This window comes from Carex rostrata, chromosome 16 (genome assembly GCF_964058835.1).
Source record: "Carex rostrata chromosome 16, lpCarRost1.2, whole genome shotgun sequence".
Classification (NCBI taxonomy): Eukaryota; Viridiplantae; Streptophyta; class Magnoliopsida; order Poales; family Cyperaceae; genus Carex; species Carex rostrata.
The window spans coordinates 5,697,467-5,714,564 of record NC_135933.1 but is presented as its reverse complement, the minus strand read 5'-3'; the positions used below and the strand labels follow the sequence as shown (position 1 = coordinate 5,714,564).

Here is a 17,098-nt window from a genome sequence, read left to right as displayed (position 1 = left end):
TTTGTAACACTTCAATACAAAAAATAAATAAATTATAAATAAAAACTGAAAAAAAAAATTTCCTAAAAAAAAAAAAAATCCTAAATCCGGAAAAAATTTTTCCAGATTTAGCAAAAAAAAAAAAGATATCCTAAATCTGGAAAAAAAATTTCCGGAGTTAGAATCGAGTTTCTGGAAATTTTTTTTCCGGATTTAGAGTTTAATTCCGGAAAAAAAAAATCCAGAATGGGTAGATTTCGAAAAAACCAACCAATTCGGATATTTTTTTAAATTTAATATAAAATTTGAATATTAATAAAAAATTCGGACTTGTGCATGATGTTAGCATAAAGACCAAACGAACAATTATAACATTATATTCCAAGTATAAAATTAAAAATAATTCACAAAAATAATGCTCTCCGAGTGAGAGATTGCAGGTTCGAAATATGAAATAAATAATTATTTGTAGATATTAAATATTTGGATCACTTGACGTATAACTTTTACAATTCAAAAAATAATTCAAGACAAACCTGAAAATTGCGGCCATTTTTATTATTATCCTAAAAAAAAGGAAATTTTAAAAATAACCTTTGTTTTTTTATTATTTATGTCCTGATCGCCTGGGCTTGGGGCGGCCCAGAATTCCCAGTGAGGCGCCAGCCCCTCGGGCGGCCCACATGGCAAGTGAGGCGCCAGCCCCACGGGCGCCCCATATGCCAGCTGATTTAAGCCTTCTGTTTTCTCTTTCGTGCCATTTGCGATTTGAGAATTCTCTCCAGGCGAGAAGTTGAGTATTCAGGTATTTTTTTTTTTAATTATGATAATTAGTCATTACTGTTGCGAATTTACTGTAACTGTTGCACGTACTGTAGCGCACTGTACATTTACTGTAGCCGTAATTATGTCATATAATAATCAGTCATTACTGTTGCAAATTTACTGTAACTGTTGCACAAACTGTAGCGCACTGTACAATTACTATAGCAGTTTACTGTAATGGTTGCAATTACTGTACACTTAATGTAGCAAAATTGTAATTTGTTTTAATTTCTTTTTAAAAATTTCCCAATTAGCCATATATTACTGTACCCGTAATTATGTCCTGTAATACTCATAAAATTATTTTATAAATGTAGTTTGTTAAAGAAAAGATGTTAGTTGCACTGTACACGAGCGGCAAGCTACAAAAGGGTGCAGACGGCATGCAGTACACGAAAGAAGCCACATTTGGCTTCGAGGTTAATGAAAATATCACATTTCAAGAACTTAAGCACCTAATATACGAAAAGACTGCTGTAAACCCCAACAGGTATGAAATAGAATTGACTACACGGATTGACAACTCAGGTGGGGGGGTAGACCTTACTTTGTTAGGTTTCCAATAACAGATGCGAATTTGTGGAGAGTTGTGTACACTCAATTTGTGGCTAGTGGGTCCCGGTAATGGATATATATTCGAAGAGGGTTCCCCGGAATAGGGCTGCACCTTCAAGTTCGGCTGGGGCTGGACCTTCGGGTTATGACAACTAAGGGTACCACCAGCACTCCCCTTATGACAACCAAGGGTACCACTAGCACTCCCCTTATGACAACCAGGGGTACCATCAGCAATCCCCTTATGACAACCAGGGGTACCACCAACACTCCTCTTATGACAACCAGGGGTACCACAGCCCCGGTTATGACAACCAGGGATACCACAACTCCCCAGAAAATACTGAAGAGTTACCACCACCACCGAGACAGACACCCATAATCCCTAGATTTCAAACTATGCCAGAGTCAGGACCGGTACCCGTTAATTGAACTGATATTGATATTGATGTAGATGCTTTGATGCCATACCAGAAAGGGAAATGGAAACGGGGGATGAATACCAAGGGGTTTGGGAAGCTGATGACTTATCAGATGGTGATGCAAATGTACTAGGGTTGTCCAGGGCAGAAAAATTCCCGATTAGAGGTCAGGGGAATAAGCATCCGGTTGCCACATTCAACGACACCACAGCTTTCGAAGAGGCAGACATTAGTTTCTTTGGTCCTCGTGTTGAATATAATAAAGAACTTGTCGCAGGGCAAATTTATACCAACATAGACGAACTTATAAAGAAAATAAATGAGACTCATGTTCATGGCAACTTGGAATGTATAATACACAAAAGGGACCGAACAAGGTTAGTTGTGCTATGTAAAGCTGGCCTGCATATGTCGGTGATAGAATACTCCCTTCAGAAGGATGGATAAGAAAGGGAAGGAGGAGACACAAACGTATTGTAATGACCATGGACGAGATGGGGGGTAGGCGACCGTCGGAAAACCAGGCTCGCCGTTCTGTTTCCGACAGGCGCAGGGCAGGTATGTAGCATTGTACGAAATTTATTTATGCTTTTATTATATTTCTAACTGAATTGCATTGTTATATTCAGATGCCATAAACGAACACAACGAGAGAGAAAATGCTAGAGTTGTTGCTGAAGCAACTAGTAGAACACAACCCCCTCCTCCTGTAAGCTAATCATCTAGTAGCCAAGCCTCTACAAGTAATGCCGCATCTGCCACTGGTACCAGAAGAACTAATCGTTTGTTAGGTTTATTCAGACGTGGTGGCAGATAAACTTGCTATTTTGCTCATGCAAATTGATTTATTTGGTTTGAACTATGTTATGAACTTTAATTGCGCTTTTGATTGTATTGTTGAACTATGTTATACTATTTTAGAACTATACTTATTTCTAGCATATTAAAAAATAATGCAGCCCATGTTCAACATAAATACTACAACAAAAAATTCATAAAATCCAAATACATTACTAAATAATACAGTACCGTCGAGTCCATAAAATAAAGTAACATAAAATTCATATAGCAACAACCAGTTCAAACATAGCAATTATACAAACCGTTACAGTTCAAACATAAAATACTACAACAGCATACAATTGGGGTCTAAGCCTTACAAGTTGAGGAGCTTACTCCCCTCTTTTCCTCAGCCCGACGGACGCACGCAGGACACTCCCACGTAGTGAGACGAGCGTCATTCAGCGGATCTGCATACGGGTCCATGCAATTGGGGTGAACAGCTTTGCCACATTTATAACAGAAGAACATATCCACCATATCTCCCTTCAGCTCACATAAGCAGCATTGTCCCCATCCAGGTGGAGGGACCCTGTCTACCCAGCCTTCCATCAGCATTTTTCTAATTGATGGATCAAGAGTGCTAAGGAATTCTTCATTATTTTTGGGTGAAAATAATATTTCCAAATTTCTCATCGCATAGGCTTCCGCTGTCCAAAATTTATCAACAAGTGTTTGTAACATAGTGAAATTTTAAATTTTTGAAATTTCTAAATTGAATTAAAAATCTGAATTGTCAAATTGAAATTGGTATAAATATATATAAATGTGTATATATATGAAGAGGAAAATGTAATATATTTGATTTCACCCATTTGTTGAATATTGAAAGATTGGAGGGGTTTATGTGCAAATGTTCCATTAAATGACAAAGGAGGCCCAACCTTTTCTTCTCCTCCTTCTTCCTTCTCATTTCACGTCCCCTCCCTTCCTTTCTTTCTTTGAGCCGCCCCCCCAACAGAAGAGAACGAGAGAGATAGAGAGTGAGAGAGAGAGTTATATTTCCCGCGAAATTGCTCGAAAATTGAGAAAATCGAAGAGGAGCCCAAATCTCGCGTTTCTATCTACTTTATTTGGTAATCCCTCTTCTTCTTCTCTCTATATTTGCTCCCCTTGATTTCTAGGGTTTCGGTGAAACTCGAAAGAATTGAACCAAACTTGAGTAATTCATGTCTTTGTTGTTTCTTGAGTGTTAAATTGTTGATTTTCCGTTTCAATTGCAACAAAAACCCGACTTGCGGATTCTTCCCAAAATTGATTAGAGTTGGAAAGATTTGATGATTAAATTTATATCTCTTAGCACCGGTATCGTTCCGTACCAGTGTCTATACTAATTTATGGTATATTTCAAGGTTTAAGGGTTGATAAATAAACTTGATTGTTATGAAATTCGGGACTGCACAGTGGGCAGATTTTAGGGCTGAGTAATGAGTTAAATTAAAAGGGCAATTCAAAATCATTTTGGACAAATGAAGAGTCTATTTGATGCGTCTTGGAGTCTAGTTTCTAATGGTTCCAGTTTCAAGTTGTTTGGAGTTTCCTATAACAAGGTTCTAGTAGTTTTTGTAACCAATGGTCAGAAATTGGGGCTGCTGTCCCAAAATTCTGTTTTTCATTTAATTTGGGTACGAATTTTTAAGGGTTTAAATTAAGGAAAGTGTAAAGACAATAATATTACTCATGTAATCATATTAATCGTCGAACAAAAACTAAGTTAAGTATGTATATTGGTATAGGTGTAGGCTCGGTTGAGCAAGATCTTGCAGGACCGTTCGAGACGTCCGAACCATAGGAGCGCGATACGCTTTTCATAATCAGGTGCGGGGGTTCACGGGATCTGTTTTGAATTCTATTACTTAGAATTAAATAACGGTACTTGTATATATATATATATATGTGTGCTTATATATATATATATACACCTGTTGAATTGCAAACTGACTTATTGTGCATGACCTCATGTTGGATCTCTATTTGTTAGCATTATTTGCCGCATTGCATAAGTAAATGGAAATAGTACAATTGAATTGATATGTTTGTATTGATCTGGCATGTTGGTATGGTTTTATCGCTTGTTGTTCTATCGTTTGATAGCTGAATGGAACCACAGTATTGGATTGGATTGAATGGAACTATATTTGTTATGTGTGGATGAGGAATCATATTGGAAGGGTACAAAGTCTAGCTCGCGACTAAACTTTGTTTTCAGGACCCATATGCGCATACGGTGAATGACCCTTATTGTGTACTATATTTGTTATGGAAGAGCACTATATTTGTTATTGGAGAGTACTATATTTGTGATTGTAGGAATATCGAGACTGTGGATAGTTGATTGTTATTGGTCTCTCTTTTAGAAAGAGTGACACTCCGTTGCATGATCATGAGAGATGCAACCCTCATTGGAATTTGTTAAACTTGATGTGAATGTTTGAATATAAACCGGAATATAGAAATGTTAAGCCAAACGAGATGGATAGTTGATATCCATTACTTATAACCGGACTTGATAATTTCATTGGTTATGCCAAACAATCCTATGAATTCTTCGATTTTATTTGAAGGAAATATGTGTTGGATTTCATTTGTTCCTATTATTGTTGCATATGCATTTATCTTTTAATGAATTACCGAATTGACACTCATTTGCGGTTTATTTAGTTCCGGTAATGGATTTCTTACAAATCCAGTAGCCCTGACTAAATTCCGCACTGAGAAAACGGATGACAAGTTTTCTCACCCCCCATCCCCCTTGGGGAATTTTATTTTATTGCATGTGTTTCAGGTAGGCGCGAATAGAAGGGATTCGAGTGCTCGACAATTGAGGTGTAAGCCAATTAAAGATAGGGTATGCCATCTCAATGTGTCCCTTTTGGTGTCCGATTAACTATTGTATGGTGTTTTTGTTGTATGACCCTTTTTTCGGACCATTTCGTATGATTGTAACCCTAATTATAATTTAAATGTATAATTTGTGTTAATGTTGATTTTATGCTTTAAATGTCTTTATAACGGTATTGGAAATGGGGTGATATTTGTTGCTTTGTAAGCCTTATGAAATATTGTTAAATGTTATTGTAATAATATGTAGGATGTGTATGTAGGAGGTGTAAATATTATTGTTCATATAATGGTTTATTTTGAGATTATGGTATTATAAACATATTGCACTATTTGTATTTAAATGGTAAATTTTGGCGAAATGAAAGTCTTGTTTGGAAATTATATATCGTACTTGCCTTGTGAGTATATAGGCAACTATATATTCACGGCGAAAACTGCACGACCCCATGTTTCGGGGTGTGACAGTGTTCTTTTTTCTTCGCGTTCGGTTTTAGTTCTTCCTCTATTTTTTTCAACTTTGGGTGCCATTGTAACTAGGGTTTCAAATGACAGTAATTGATTACGAAAGCTAATTATCTTAATTAAAGACTAATTGTACAGGAATCAACGGCTAATTAGAAATTAATTAGAAAATTTAAAAAATATTTAATTTTTTTAAAAAATAATTAAAAAAATATTTAAATATTACCTGTAGCTGTAGTCGCCCAGAAAATCGCCCAAGATTGCCTTCAGTTCTTTCTCCCTTCTCTCGGTCTTTGAGATGGGAGGTAGACCGATGTTGGAGTGAGAAGAGAGAGAAAAAACGAATAAATAGGCATCCGCAATGGACCGCCCGTGGCCTAGGCAGTCAGGACTTGAAACTAACATTTTTTTTTAACAAACCATAATTTTATGAGTATTACATAATAAAAAACTAACATCTTTTCTTTTTAACAAACTACATTTAAAAAATAATTTTATGAGTATTACATAATAACATGGCTAATTGAAAATAATTAAAAAAAAAAATTTTAAAAAAATTGGGTAGTGGGCTGCCCGTCCCTGGGGCACCTCACTGGGAATTCTGGGCCGCCCCAAGCCCAGGCGGTCAGGGCATAAATAATAATAAAAAAGGTTATTTTTAAAATTTCCTTTTTTTAAAGGATATTAATAAAAAGGGCCGTGAAAATTGTGGCTGTGTAATCTAGTCATGTCTATAGACAGATTGATATTGTTGCACAGGAATTTCACCGTCCGAGATAGAAATTCGGTATATTTCTTTGTTTTTTTGTTAACTGAGGGGAATTTATAACTTTTCGATTCTAATAATCTACAATATTTCTTTTTTTGAAAATTTTCGCAGAAGCTGCGAAGTCGTGAGGGGGAATCAAACTTTCAACATTTGGATACAACAACTCTATGACTTTTTCCTAGCCAATTGTGCTACCTCTCCTTTCTCAATAATCGACAACATTTCAATAGTGTTGTTCGACAACAAAGGATTAAGTCTCTTAATCTTTTTTGAGAAATTTGGATATATACCCATCACAACTTCTAAAATTAGATATTTACCCATCCAAAATTGAAAATTAGATATTTTCCCATCTAAACATGACCTATTTATTAATATACCCATTTCCATTTTTTTTCACTAAAAACGGTAAATCAATATTCATAAAATATTTAAAGACTATTTTGCCCTTCAAAGAATACTCAGAGATCAAACAGTTCTTTGATTGAATAGTTAGGATTTAACCTCCACTGCTCACATGCCTCTTAGGATATCAAACAATCAAAGCGCTCTTAATCCCTCCGCAAATGTCCGTTGTCTCCTCCCTCTCCGCTACTTATGAGTATCTTTTACTGCTCAAAAATTCAGGGGTAATGCGAGAGTACTAAATAGGTGGCAAACAATCTTTGTGGCAACCTGTTGGTCCATCTGGAAATAGCGGAATGCCAAGATTTTCGAAGACAAGATGCAATCGGTTGATCTGGTCTCATACTGGATAATACATGAAGCATCTCTATGGGAGAATAATTGCAAGAAGATGAAGAGGTTGCGTGTAGTTCAAAATGTAGCTCAAAGCTCAGTTCTTTAGTTTCTTTCTGTTTTGCATTTTTACTTTTTCATTGCTTGTTGGGTTAACGGGTATCCATTAAGCTAGGTGCTGATATATGTTTTAGGAGGTTGTGGATACTGGTTACCACTATGTAAAGATGCTAATTGTACTCTTTTTTTGGTCCCTGATAATATATCACCCGGCAGCCGCTGCCTGGTTTTCAAATAAAAAAAAGAGTATCTTTTATTGCTCTCCTGTATATCAAGTCAACAAGTCTATTGAAGACTGGTTCCTGTAGGGGTGTCAATGGGTACGGTACGGGTCGGGTGGAGGCATTTTCATATCCATACCCATTAAAATTGACTTTATCCATACCCTACCCATACCCATTAAAAATTGACTTTACCCTACCCTACCCTTACCCGTTAATATTATAGGGTAACGAAACGGTAGCGGATAATAACGGATATTACTAATATAATAATTAGTTTTATTATATTTTACAAATTAAACATCAAAAACTCATTAATTTCACATATATATAATTATATTTTTAATAAAAAAAATAAATAAATATGTAATCAATTCCAACTAAATTGTTTTTTATAAAATTAAATTGAATATATATATTTAGGGGTTTGAAAATTGAATTGAATATATATATTTAGATTTTATAATTACCCTATAGGGTAATGGGTACGAAATAGTTATTACCCATACCCTTACCCATTTGGCTAACGAAAATTTTTTCTTACCCATACCCATATCCGATAAGCTAACGAAAAAAAAAACCTTACCCATACTCGCTTTATCAAATACGAAACGGGCCAGGTAAACGGCTAAAAAGGTGCCATTGACATCCCTAGGTACTTGTCTTCGTACCAGTCGTGGCTTCTTTGGATTTGATTCGTTCAGGAATATATGGACTTATACTCTACACATCATCTTCTTTGTTTTTTTTTTTTCTGAAGTTCCAACCAATAATTATTTGTTTTGGTTTGGTCAAATACTGGAGCATGGTATTTTTGCTTTTTTCATTCAAACCAAAGTATCAATATCATTTTCATGAAAAGAGATTAGGTTCACGGTACTAACAAGCACAATATTAAAACTATTTACAAACAGGTCCTTATAACATTCATTTTATTAGGTTCTAATGTAACAAGTCTTGTATTCTCTATTCAAAATGGCTCCATTAACCATTCTAATGACATTATCAAATGACAGATGAAACTGAGAAAACAACAGGAAGGAAGGAGAACATGCAATCAGACCTTAGTATTAGTTAATGACAAGCGCGGAGGGGTTAAGAGCGCTTCGATTGTTTGATATCCTGAGAGGCATGTGAGCATTAATTGGAGGTTAAATCCTAACCATTCAATCAAAGAACGGTTTAATCTCTGAGTATTCTTTGAAGGGCAAAATAGTCTCTTAAATATTTTATTGATATTGATATACATTTTTTAGTGACAAAAAATGGAAATGGGTATATTAATAAATAGGTCTTGTTTAGATGGGGAAATATCTAATTTTCAATTTTGAATGGGTAAATATCTAATTAAAGAAGTTGTGATGGGTATATATCCAAATTTCTCGTCTTTTTTTTTTATCTCCTTTAGTTTCTTTAATTGTTTAATTTTATTGAATATTAGTTTCTTAATGAGAATTAATATCATGTCTTTTAGTTTTCTTTTATCCAGATCTCAAGATATCTCTATCTCTGAATTAAGCTTCTTACAATGTTTTTTAAATTTACTGCAAATCTGATCTAAATGCTCAAATTTTTTTATGCCAACATTATTTTTTAACAGTACCAATAAATGTAGGAACTCCTCCTTGGTTGTTGCTTACTTCTACGCTCTTCTATTATCTTGGTGAGATTTCCAAAATCTATTGCAGTATTTTATTTTATTTTCCTTTTTTCCATAAAAAAATGCATGTTTGCTTACACATTTTATTTTCAGATGTTGACAAAGTGGTGCACTGGTCTATTCCCCTTTTTTTTTGTATCCTTTGCTTAGAAAAATAAATTTAGGTGCAATGCAAAACTCTTATTATTTTCAAATTTTTCCATGAAAATTATGTCCTTGCATTTTAATTTATCTATCTTCATTTACATTCTTTTTACTATCTATATTGTTTCCTTAGTTCATTGCTGATGTGATCCAAATACATTTTTCTTTTCTTTTCTCTTTACCAGGATTAATAAAAGGTAGCCAGCAGTTGTTTTGCAATCCAGCAACAAAGCAAACGTGCTTTCTTAATACATAACTAACTTCTGGTGTACAATTCAGATGTTAATTGCTCAATTACATAAATATTAAATAACGATCCCAGAAAGAAGTTCCATGATTTCCATTTCGTACTTTTTTGGTTATTTTATCCTGCTGAATCTCTTTTCTGAATGGAAAGAATCTCAGCTTCTTCATGAGAAAAATGATACTATGAGTATAACAACAATGAACAGAGAAAGTAAAAGAGGTTATGAGTATAACTAATGCTCATTTATTTCAGTGTATGATTTGGAAATGTTAAGTTAAATCTCAGGCCTTATTTTAAATGAAGGAACTATAAGAGTTTCTCCAAAAAATATGAATTTGTACTGTATTATAACAAAGAATTAAGTTCTTAATTTGTTTCTCTTATTTTACCCCATGTAAGTTCATACAACATACCGCAATTGCCTCTGCCGAAGCAAAGTAAGGCTCATTTGCTAGTGTAATCTATAAATGTAAACCTTTGTTTTTCTAATCAAAATTACCTACGGATTTTTCTAACAAAAAAAAATGGAGTTCATCAGATTCAAAGTTGCAGTGACACACTGACACGAGTCACGACCAACCGAATGTTGCAGCTTCCAGTACAACGTGCGTCACAGGGACCATTAATTAATCGTACCAGATCCCATTCCCACCTTCTCTTCCCGTACCAAGAGACCGACTTTCTCAGATGTTTCTGTTCCCACCTCCTAGATCCTATTCATTTACTCAACTCAGCTTCCGACAATATGATTCACATCTTCTGTTTTTTATCCCCCAAGAAGTAATTAATACAACCTTCCCATTTCCCATAGTATACAAAGTACTTTTTTTTTTCTACCTGACAACCACTGTGTTAGTATTTGTCAAATTTTTACAGTGTAATTAACTCTTTTTTAATAGGGACGTCCTAATTAGTAAGAATGTGGTGAATATTATAATTAGAGATTAAAAATAATCGAAGTACTCCGTCATTTTAACATTCTAAATATCAAACTTATAATAAAAAATTATAATTATCACAGTCGAACAAAATGTTCTTTGTTTGGGATATTGCATGTTCAAAATCCAATGCTCACACCAAAGTGTGATTTGGAGATGTTGACTCTCTCATTGCATGCTAAAAAACACTAGAACTCAATTGGTGCTAAGACAAATTGTCCTTAATTAAATTGATGATATTTGTTTGTAATATATTTGAGATGTACTTAATTATGTCATTGATTAGTATATCACTATATGCAAACTGTTGATGATTTGTGAGAGGTTTGATCATGCATGATTTTATGCTTAATAAATTATATGCAATCACAATTTACACATTGAGTTTTTTTTTTTAATTGTTGACGTCATTTATTATTAGGATTTTATGTAGTAATATATGCTCATTAATTAGTTTCCTAGCTATTCTCAATATCCTTCTTGTAATTTTTCTTTGTATGAATATATATGCATGTATATTTAAGCTGCAATAGACATCAATTCATGAAAACTTAATAAAAAAAAATATATTCCAAATCTTGCAAGCATCCTAAATTTTTCGATGTTTAACTATTTTGGGAGGTTGATTATTAACCTTCAAAACATGAATAACAGTAAAGAGGACGTACTTGATTCACAAATTGTTTTTCATGGGATAAATTTGAGAGACTTTTAGCAGCCGTTCTTTTCTTAAAACACAATGAATTCTCCATGCACCAATACTCTGTCTATAAGAAGCCCAGCAAGTCTTCACGCCACAAACACACGCAATTTTATTACCAACAGGGCATTTTGGTCACGCTTGCATGATCTATTCTGAATTTATCCTCCTACCAAAACGGGCCCCCACAAAAGATGACTCAATGTCATGCGCACCTCCTTCCTTTTTCTCTCTCTTTCCTCACCTTTTGCCTACCAAGGAACATCAAAGAATTAGATCAAAGAAAAAGAACCCATAAAAAAGACTAGGTATAAGTTCTAAAGTGCAATGAAAGGGACAACAGCTGCTCTCACAGTCCAAAAGACCATCATCCAGTAGGAGAGCAGAAAAAATGTTTATTTAGAGAGTTCAAAAATAATTTTAAAAAGGAAAAGTTATTTTAATCAACTTGAAAATTGTAGAACAAGAAAACCAAAATTATATAAAAATTGTCAGAAATAGGCTAGTATATTTATTAATCATATTAGGGATAACAAATTATAACTCAAAAATAGAGATTTACTACTGTCATTTTAAGATGACGGGTTTGTTCACATGCAGAGGCTTTGCAATTTTCTTGTTTTAGAAGCCGATTCGATAGATTTTAGAGACCGGAAGTATATTGTTAATATACTAGAGGAAACGAGTTAGCCGTAATCTATATATATATATATTGAAATCCTGGCAGTGGCTGTCAAGTTGTATTAAAGAAAAAGTTATATATCAGAATATGTTTTCTTAATGCTTGACTTGATTTGTAATTGTTAACAGAATCAGAAGACCTTCTGTTTATTCTTCATGACTAATTAGAAAGCCTTCAAAATGTTTAATTCACTTCAAATTAAGAACATAGAAATAATTAGTAGAAATCAATTTTCTAGATGTTATATAAATTATTACATTTCCCAAGTAACTCTTATCAACAGTTAGCTACCTAGTAGACTTCACGTTCTATATTATTAGCGTGATATGTACCACAGTTTGTATAGAAATGTTGAATTTAAATAAAATGTATCAGGATTGCATAGATAGGCACCACAGCTGCTTAGTGTTTTTTTTAAGGTTAGCGGGCGAGTCGCAGTACAGTTGCTTAGTTATCTTGCATTGTTGTTCTACTGTGATTAGTGGAAACAATTAATTATAAACCAAAGTAATCACATGCTAAATTACTACATGACTACATTAGGGTAAGGCAAGACGTGGAATTAAAGATATCATGTCAGAAAATACGAATTCAAAAATTTGCTGACCAAATATAAAATGCATGGAAATGTAAAAGATCGCATCATGCATGCTCAGACGAAAGAAAGAAAGACAACAAGAGAGAGAAAGAGATCAGAAGAGGGAGAGCTCTTATTTCAACCAAGCCACGCTCAAAGAAAGAAGCCATCATCATCACCACCAACAACCCAAATCCATCATGACTAATGGAAATGCATTCTTTCCCTTCCCTTTTATCACCCCTTTCCCTCTCAATTTTTTTTCTCATCTCTTTCTACCACAACCACACCATGAGCTATCTCTTTTCTCTACTCATCTCCATCTTCTTTGCTATATCACATGCTTCCACAGCACCACTCCCTCTCCTTGCTCTCCTCTCTCTAAAATCCTCTCTCCATGACCCGCTGTTAACCCTCTGCAACTGGACTTATGCATCCATTGAAAACTACTCTTCACCTACACTCGACCCGCCTTGGTGCAAGTGGTCTGGCATAACATGTGATTCTGTTACCGGTGAGGTGACATCGCTTGATTTATCAAACCGCAATCTCTCTGGTACAATTGCACCAGAATTGCGCCTGCTGTCCCGAACCCTAACTCACTTCAATGTTAGCTGTAACAACTTCTCCGGACTCCTCCCGTCAGTCATATTTGACCTTCACAATTTAGTGTCGCTAGATATCGGTCATAACAACTTCAATTCCACCTTCCCTACCACCATTTCTAACTTGAAGCTTCTCAACACACTAAATGCATATAGTAACAGCTTCACTGGACCAATCCCTAATACAATCTCCAATCTGACAAATCTACAGTATCTCAACTTTGGTGGTAGCTTCTTCAATGGAAGTATACCACCTGAGATAGGCAGATTAACCCAATTGCGGTATCTTTATCTTGCCGGTAATTTACTTGGTGGAAATCTACCAGATCAACTCGGTGAACTATCAGTCCTTGAACATTTAGAAATAGGTTACAATAACTTTTATGGTAGCATCCCAGTTTCATTTGGCAAGTTGTCAAAACTCCAATATTTGGATATTTCATCTGCCAATCTCTCAGCGCCGTTAACTCCTGAGCTTGGTAAACTCAAAAGGCTCGAATCACTTTTTCTTTTCAAGAACCAGTTTACCAGTACAATTCCTGTTGAATTTTCAAATTTGAAATCTCTCAAGGTACTCGACTTGTCAGATAACAAATTAAATGGTTCCATCCCTGATAATTTAGATGGATTGGTCAACCTAACCTTAATTAACCTTATGAGCAACCATCTGTCTGGTTCAATACCAGTGGGTTTTGGTGATTTGCCCAATCTCGAAGTCCTAAATCTCTGGAACAACTCACTCACTGGTAAACTTCCCCAGCATTTGGGTTTGAAGCAGAGACTAGAGCGGCTTGACGTGTCAACAAATTCCCTTACTGGTCCGATCCCACCCAATCTTTGTTCCAGAAACCGACTTGTTCGGTTGATACTTTTCTCTAACCGGTTCACCTCAGCCATGCCAAATAACCTCAGAAATTGTTCAACACTCTGGCGGATAAGGGTTGAGAACAACCGGCTAACTGGTCCGATTCCAACCGGTTTTGGTTCATTGCCCAATCTCACTTACATGGATTTGAGTCAAAACTTGATATCAGGTCCATTCCCATCAGATTTATTTGTTAGTATTAGCTTGGAGTATTTGAATGTAACTGGTAACCCATTAGGATGTTTACTTCCAGAGTTGATTTGGAAGGCCCCAAAGCTAGAGGTTCTATCAGCTAGTTATTGCAAATTAGAAGGTGTGTTACCAAATTTTGAGTCCGGCTGTAGGAACGTTTACAAGATTGAGATGGAAGGAAATAGATTAATTGGGAATATTCCAATTGACATTAGCCAATGCAATAAACTTTTGAGCATTAAATTGGATAAGAACCTGCTAACTGGTGAGATTCCCCAAGGAATCGCATCTTTACCTTCTATTACTGAACTCAATCTCTCATGGAACGGTCTAACCGGATTGATTCCATTTCAGTTCAGAAACTGTACAACATTGGAAAGTTTTGATGTGTCATACAACCGGTTAGACGGGCCAGTTCCTTGGTCAGGTCCAATGTTGAAAAACATGCAGCCGTGGGTCCTTTCAGGTAATCCCGGGCTTTGCGGTGAAGCCGTTAATAAACCATGTCCATCTAACAATGAAGGAGGAAACATAGTTACTAAAGCGTCTGCAGGTGCAGCTATTATGTGGGTTGCAGCGGTTGCTGTTGCAGTAGCTGGAATTGTTGTATTAGCACTCGGCACGAGATTTGCACAGCAGAAAGCAGAAATGAAGGAGAAAGGAGGGGAAGAACCATGGCATATGATGACATTTCAGAAACTGAGTTTCACTGCAGAGGATGTGGCCAAGTGTGTTGCAGGTGCCGAGGGAATCATCGGCGTAGGGTCCACCGGCACAGTGTATCGTGCCAAACTGCCGAGCAGTGACGTCATAGCGGTAAAGAAGCTTTGGCAGCCAAAGAAGCAAGAAGACTGTGTGGCTAAAAGAGAAGTCAAAGTGACTGATGGACAGAGGATAATGGCTGAGGTGGAGGTGCTCGGGTCCATACGTCATAGAAACATAGTACGGCTTCTGGGTTGGTGCAGTAACAGTGATACCACAATGTTGCTTTACGAATACATGCCGAACGGCAGCCTTGAGGAGCTTTTACATGGAGGCGGTGAGAAGAAAGGCGCAAAGGTTGTAATTGACTGGGAGACGCGATATAAGATAGCCGTTGGTGTGGCGCAAGGATTGAGCTATTTACACCATGACTGTCGACCAGTGGTGGTGCATCGTGACTTGAAACCTAGCAATATACTGCTCGATGCTGACATGGAGGCGCGAGTGGCAGATTTTGGTGTAGCAAAGATAATCAACGGTGCTGATCAGTACATGTCGGTGATTGCTGGATCTTGTGGATACATCGCACCAGGTATGAATTGATTACATTAGATACGGTGGCTTTCAAGAAAGTTACTCAAATGATTTGATTAATTAACAACGCCAACCCTGAGATATAGAGCTAATTATCCGTCTAGAAAGTTACTTTTTGAAATGCTAATGCCCGAATGATTATTTAGCCTAATAAAATACGGCACCGCTTCTATATATAACATGCCCAAAAGCAGCTTGAATTTGTATTGTATTTCCTTTTTCTTACTTTTTGAACAGTCCTTTTGTTCGGGTTGGGCATGGCGTACAAAAAGAACAACTAATAAAAGAAAAGAGCAAAAGAAAAATACAACAAAATATAAAGCTGGGAAAGTTGATCGATGCTCATTGACTGAGAACTTGTCATTGGCTTTAATCATTTAGCATGGCTTTAGTGAAAATCTTTTTTGCACATTTCAAACTTGAGCAACTTTTTGTCCCTCAAAAAGATTCCTTCAATAATCTCCCTTAAATTAAAGATACTTACCAAATCAGGTGATTTCAGATGCAGTTTGAAATTCTTAATTAGGCTTCTTCAGTTTAGTTAAGAACCATAACTTGTTGATTTTAATTGTTCAACTTGTTATGTTATACCGATTACCAACTCCTTTTATTGCCTCTATGTACAGAGTACGCATACACACTACAAGTGGATGAAAGAAGTGATATATACAGCTACGGGGTGGTACTACTAGAGATACTAACAGGAAAGAGATCGGTGGAAGCAGAATACGGTGAAGGGAACAGCATTGTCGATTGGGTAAGAAGCAGAGTGCTTAGAGCAACTGACGGACGGGCCTGGGAAGTGTTAGACCAGACAGCAGGGGCCCAGTGCAAGGAAGTGAGAAAGGAAATGACACTTATGCTTAGAGTGGCACTTCTCTGCACGAGCAAGAGCCCCGATGATAGGCCGTCAATGCGGGATGTGTTGTTGATGCTTCAAGAGGCAAAACCAAACCGAAAGCAAGCGGATGGATGCAAGGGATCTGAAGTGGGTACTCCTGAAGATATCAAAAAGCCTGTTGTTGATTGTTAATTAAGAAGTTGTGGTGGTGTATTTATTGTTTGTGGTTTATTTTTATTTTCTCTTTTGAAGTATTACTTGGGCTTTGAAGAATCAATGATCGGCTTCTCTGTTTGCTGAATATGTAATATGGTTTTTTTATTATACAGATAATATCTATGGTGCTTTTTTTCTCAAGGAATTGAGTATTGTCCTGGTTGAGAAAATAAACTTAAAATCTAACTATGGTAAATAAAGGTGTTTAACAGATTGTAAAAGTATCTAAAAAGTCCAAAAAGTTTTGTGAAAGTATATAAATTTTAAATTTACTGTTTTATTAAAACATTTAGAGGATTGATGATCCTAGAATAATGAATTATTGAAATGTTGTAGATGTTGGGAATTATTACGATAATTTTCAATTAATGAGGACTTAAAATTCTATAAATTCAATCAAATTATTTGTATAAATAGCTA

The 17,098-nt window shown here is 35.8% G+C and overlaps 1 protein-coding gene and 1 long non-coding RNA gene across 2 annotated transcripts; both read left to right on the top strand.

The window, feature by feature from the left end:
• The first annotated feature begins 3,534 nt into the window (after positions 1-3,534).
• On the top strand, positions 3,535-5,770 carry LOC144567808 (uncharacterized). The gene is made up of 3 exons (XR_013515508.1): positions 3,535-3,697; positions 4,358-4,439; positions 5,407-5,770. It is a non-coding gene; the product is annotated as an uncharacterized LOC144567808 (long non-coding RNA).
• Positions 5,771-12,758: 6,988 nt separating this feature from the next.
• PXY (Leucine-rich repeat protein kinase family protein) lies at positions 12,759-16,819 on the top strand. Its single transcript, XM_078317664.1, has 2 exons — positions 12,759-15,619; positions 16,248-16,819. Exons 1-2 carry the CDS (start codon positions 12,871-12,873, stop codon positions 16,652-16,654), a joined length of 3,156 nt encoding a protein of 1,051 aa, XP_078173790.1. The 5' UTR covers positions 12,759-12,870; the 3' UTR covers positions 16,655-16,819.
• Positions 16,820-17,098: the final 279 nt, after the last annotated feature.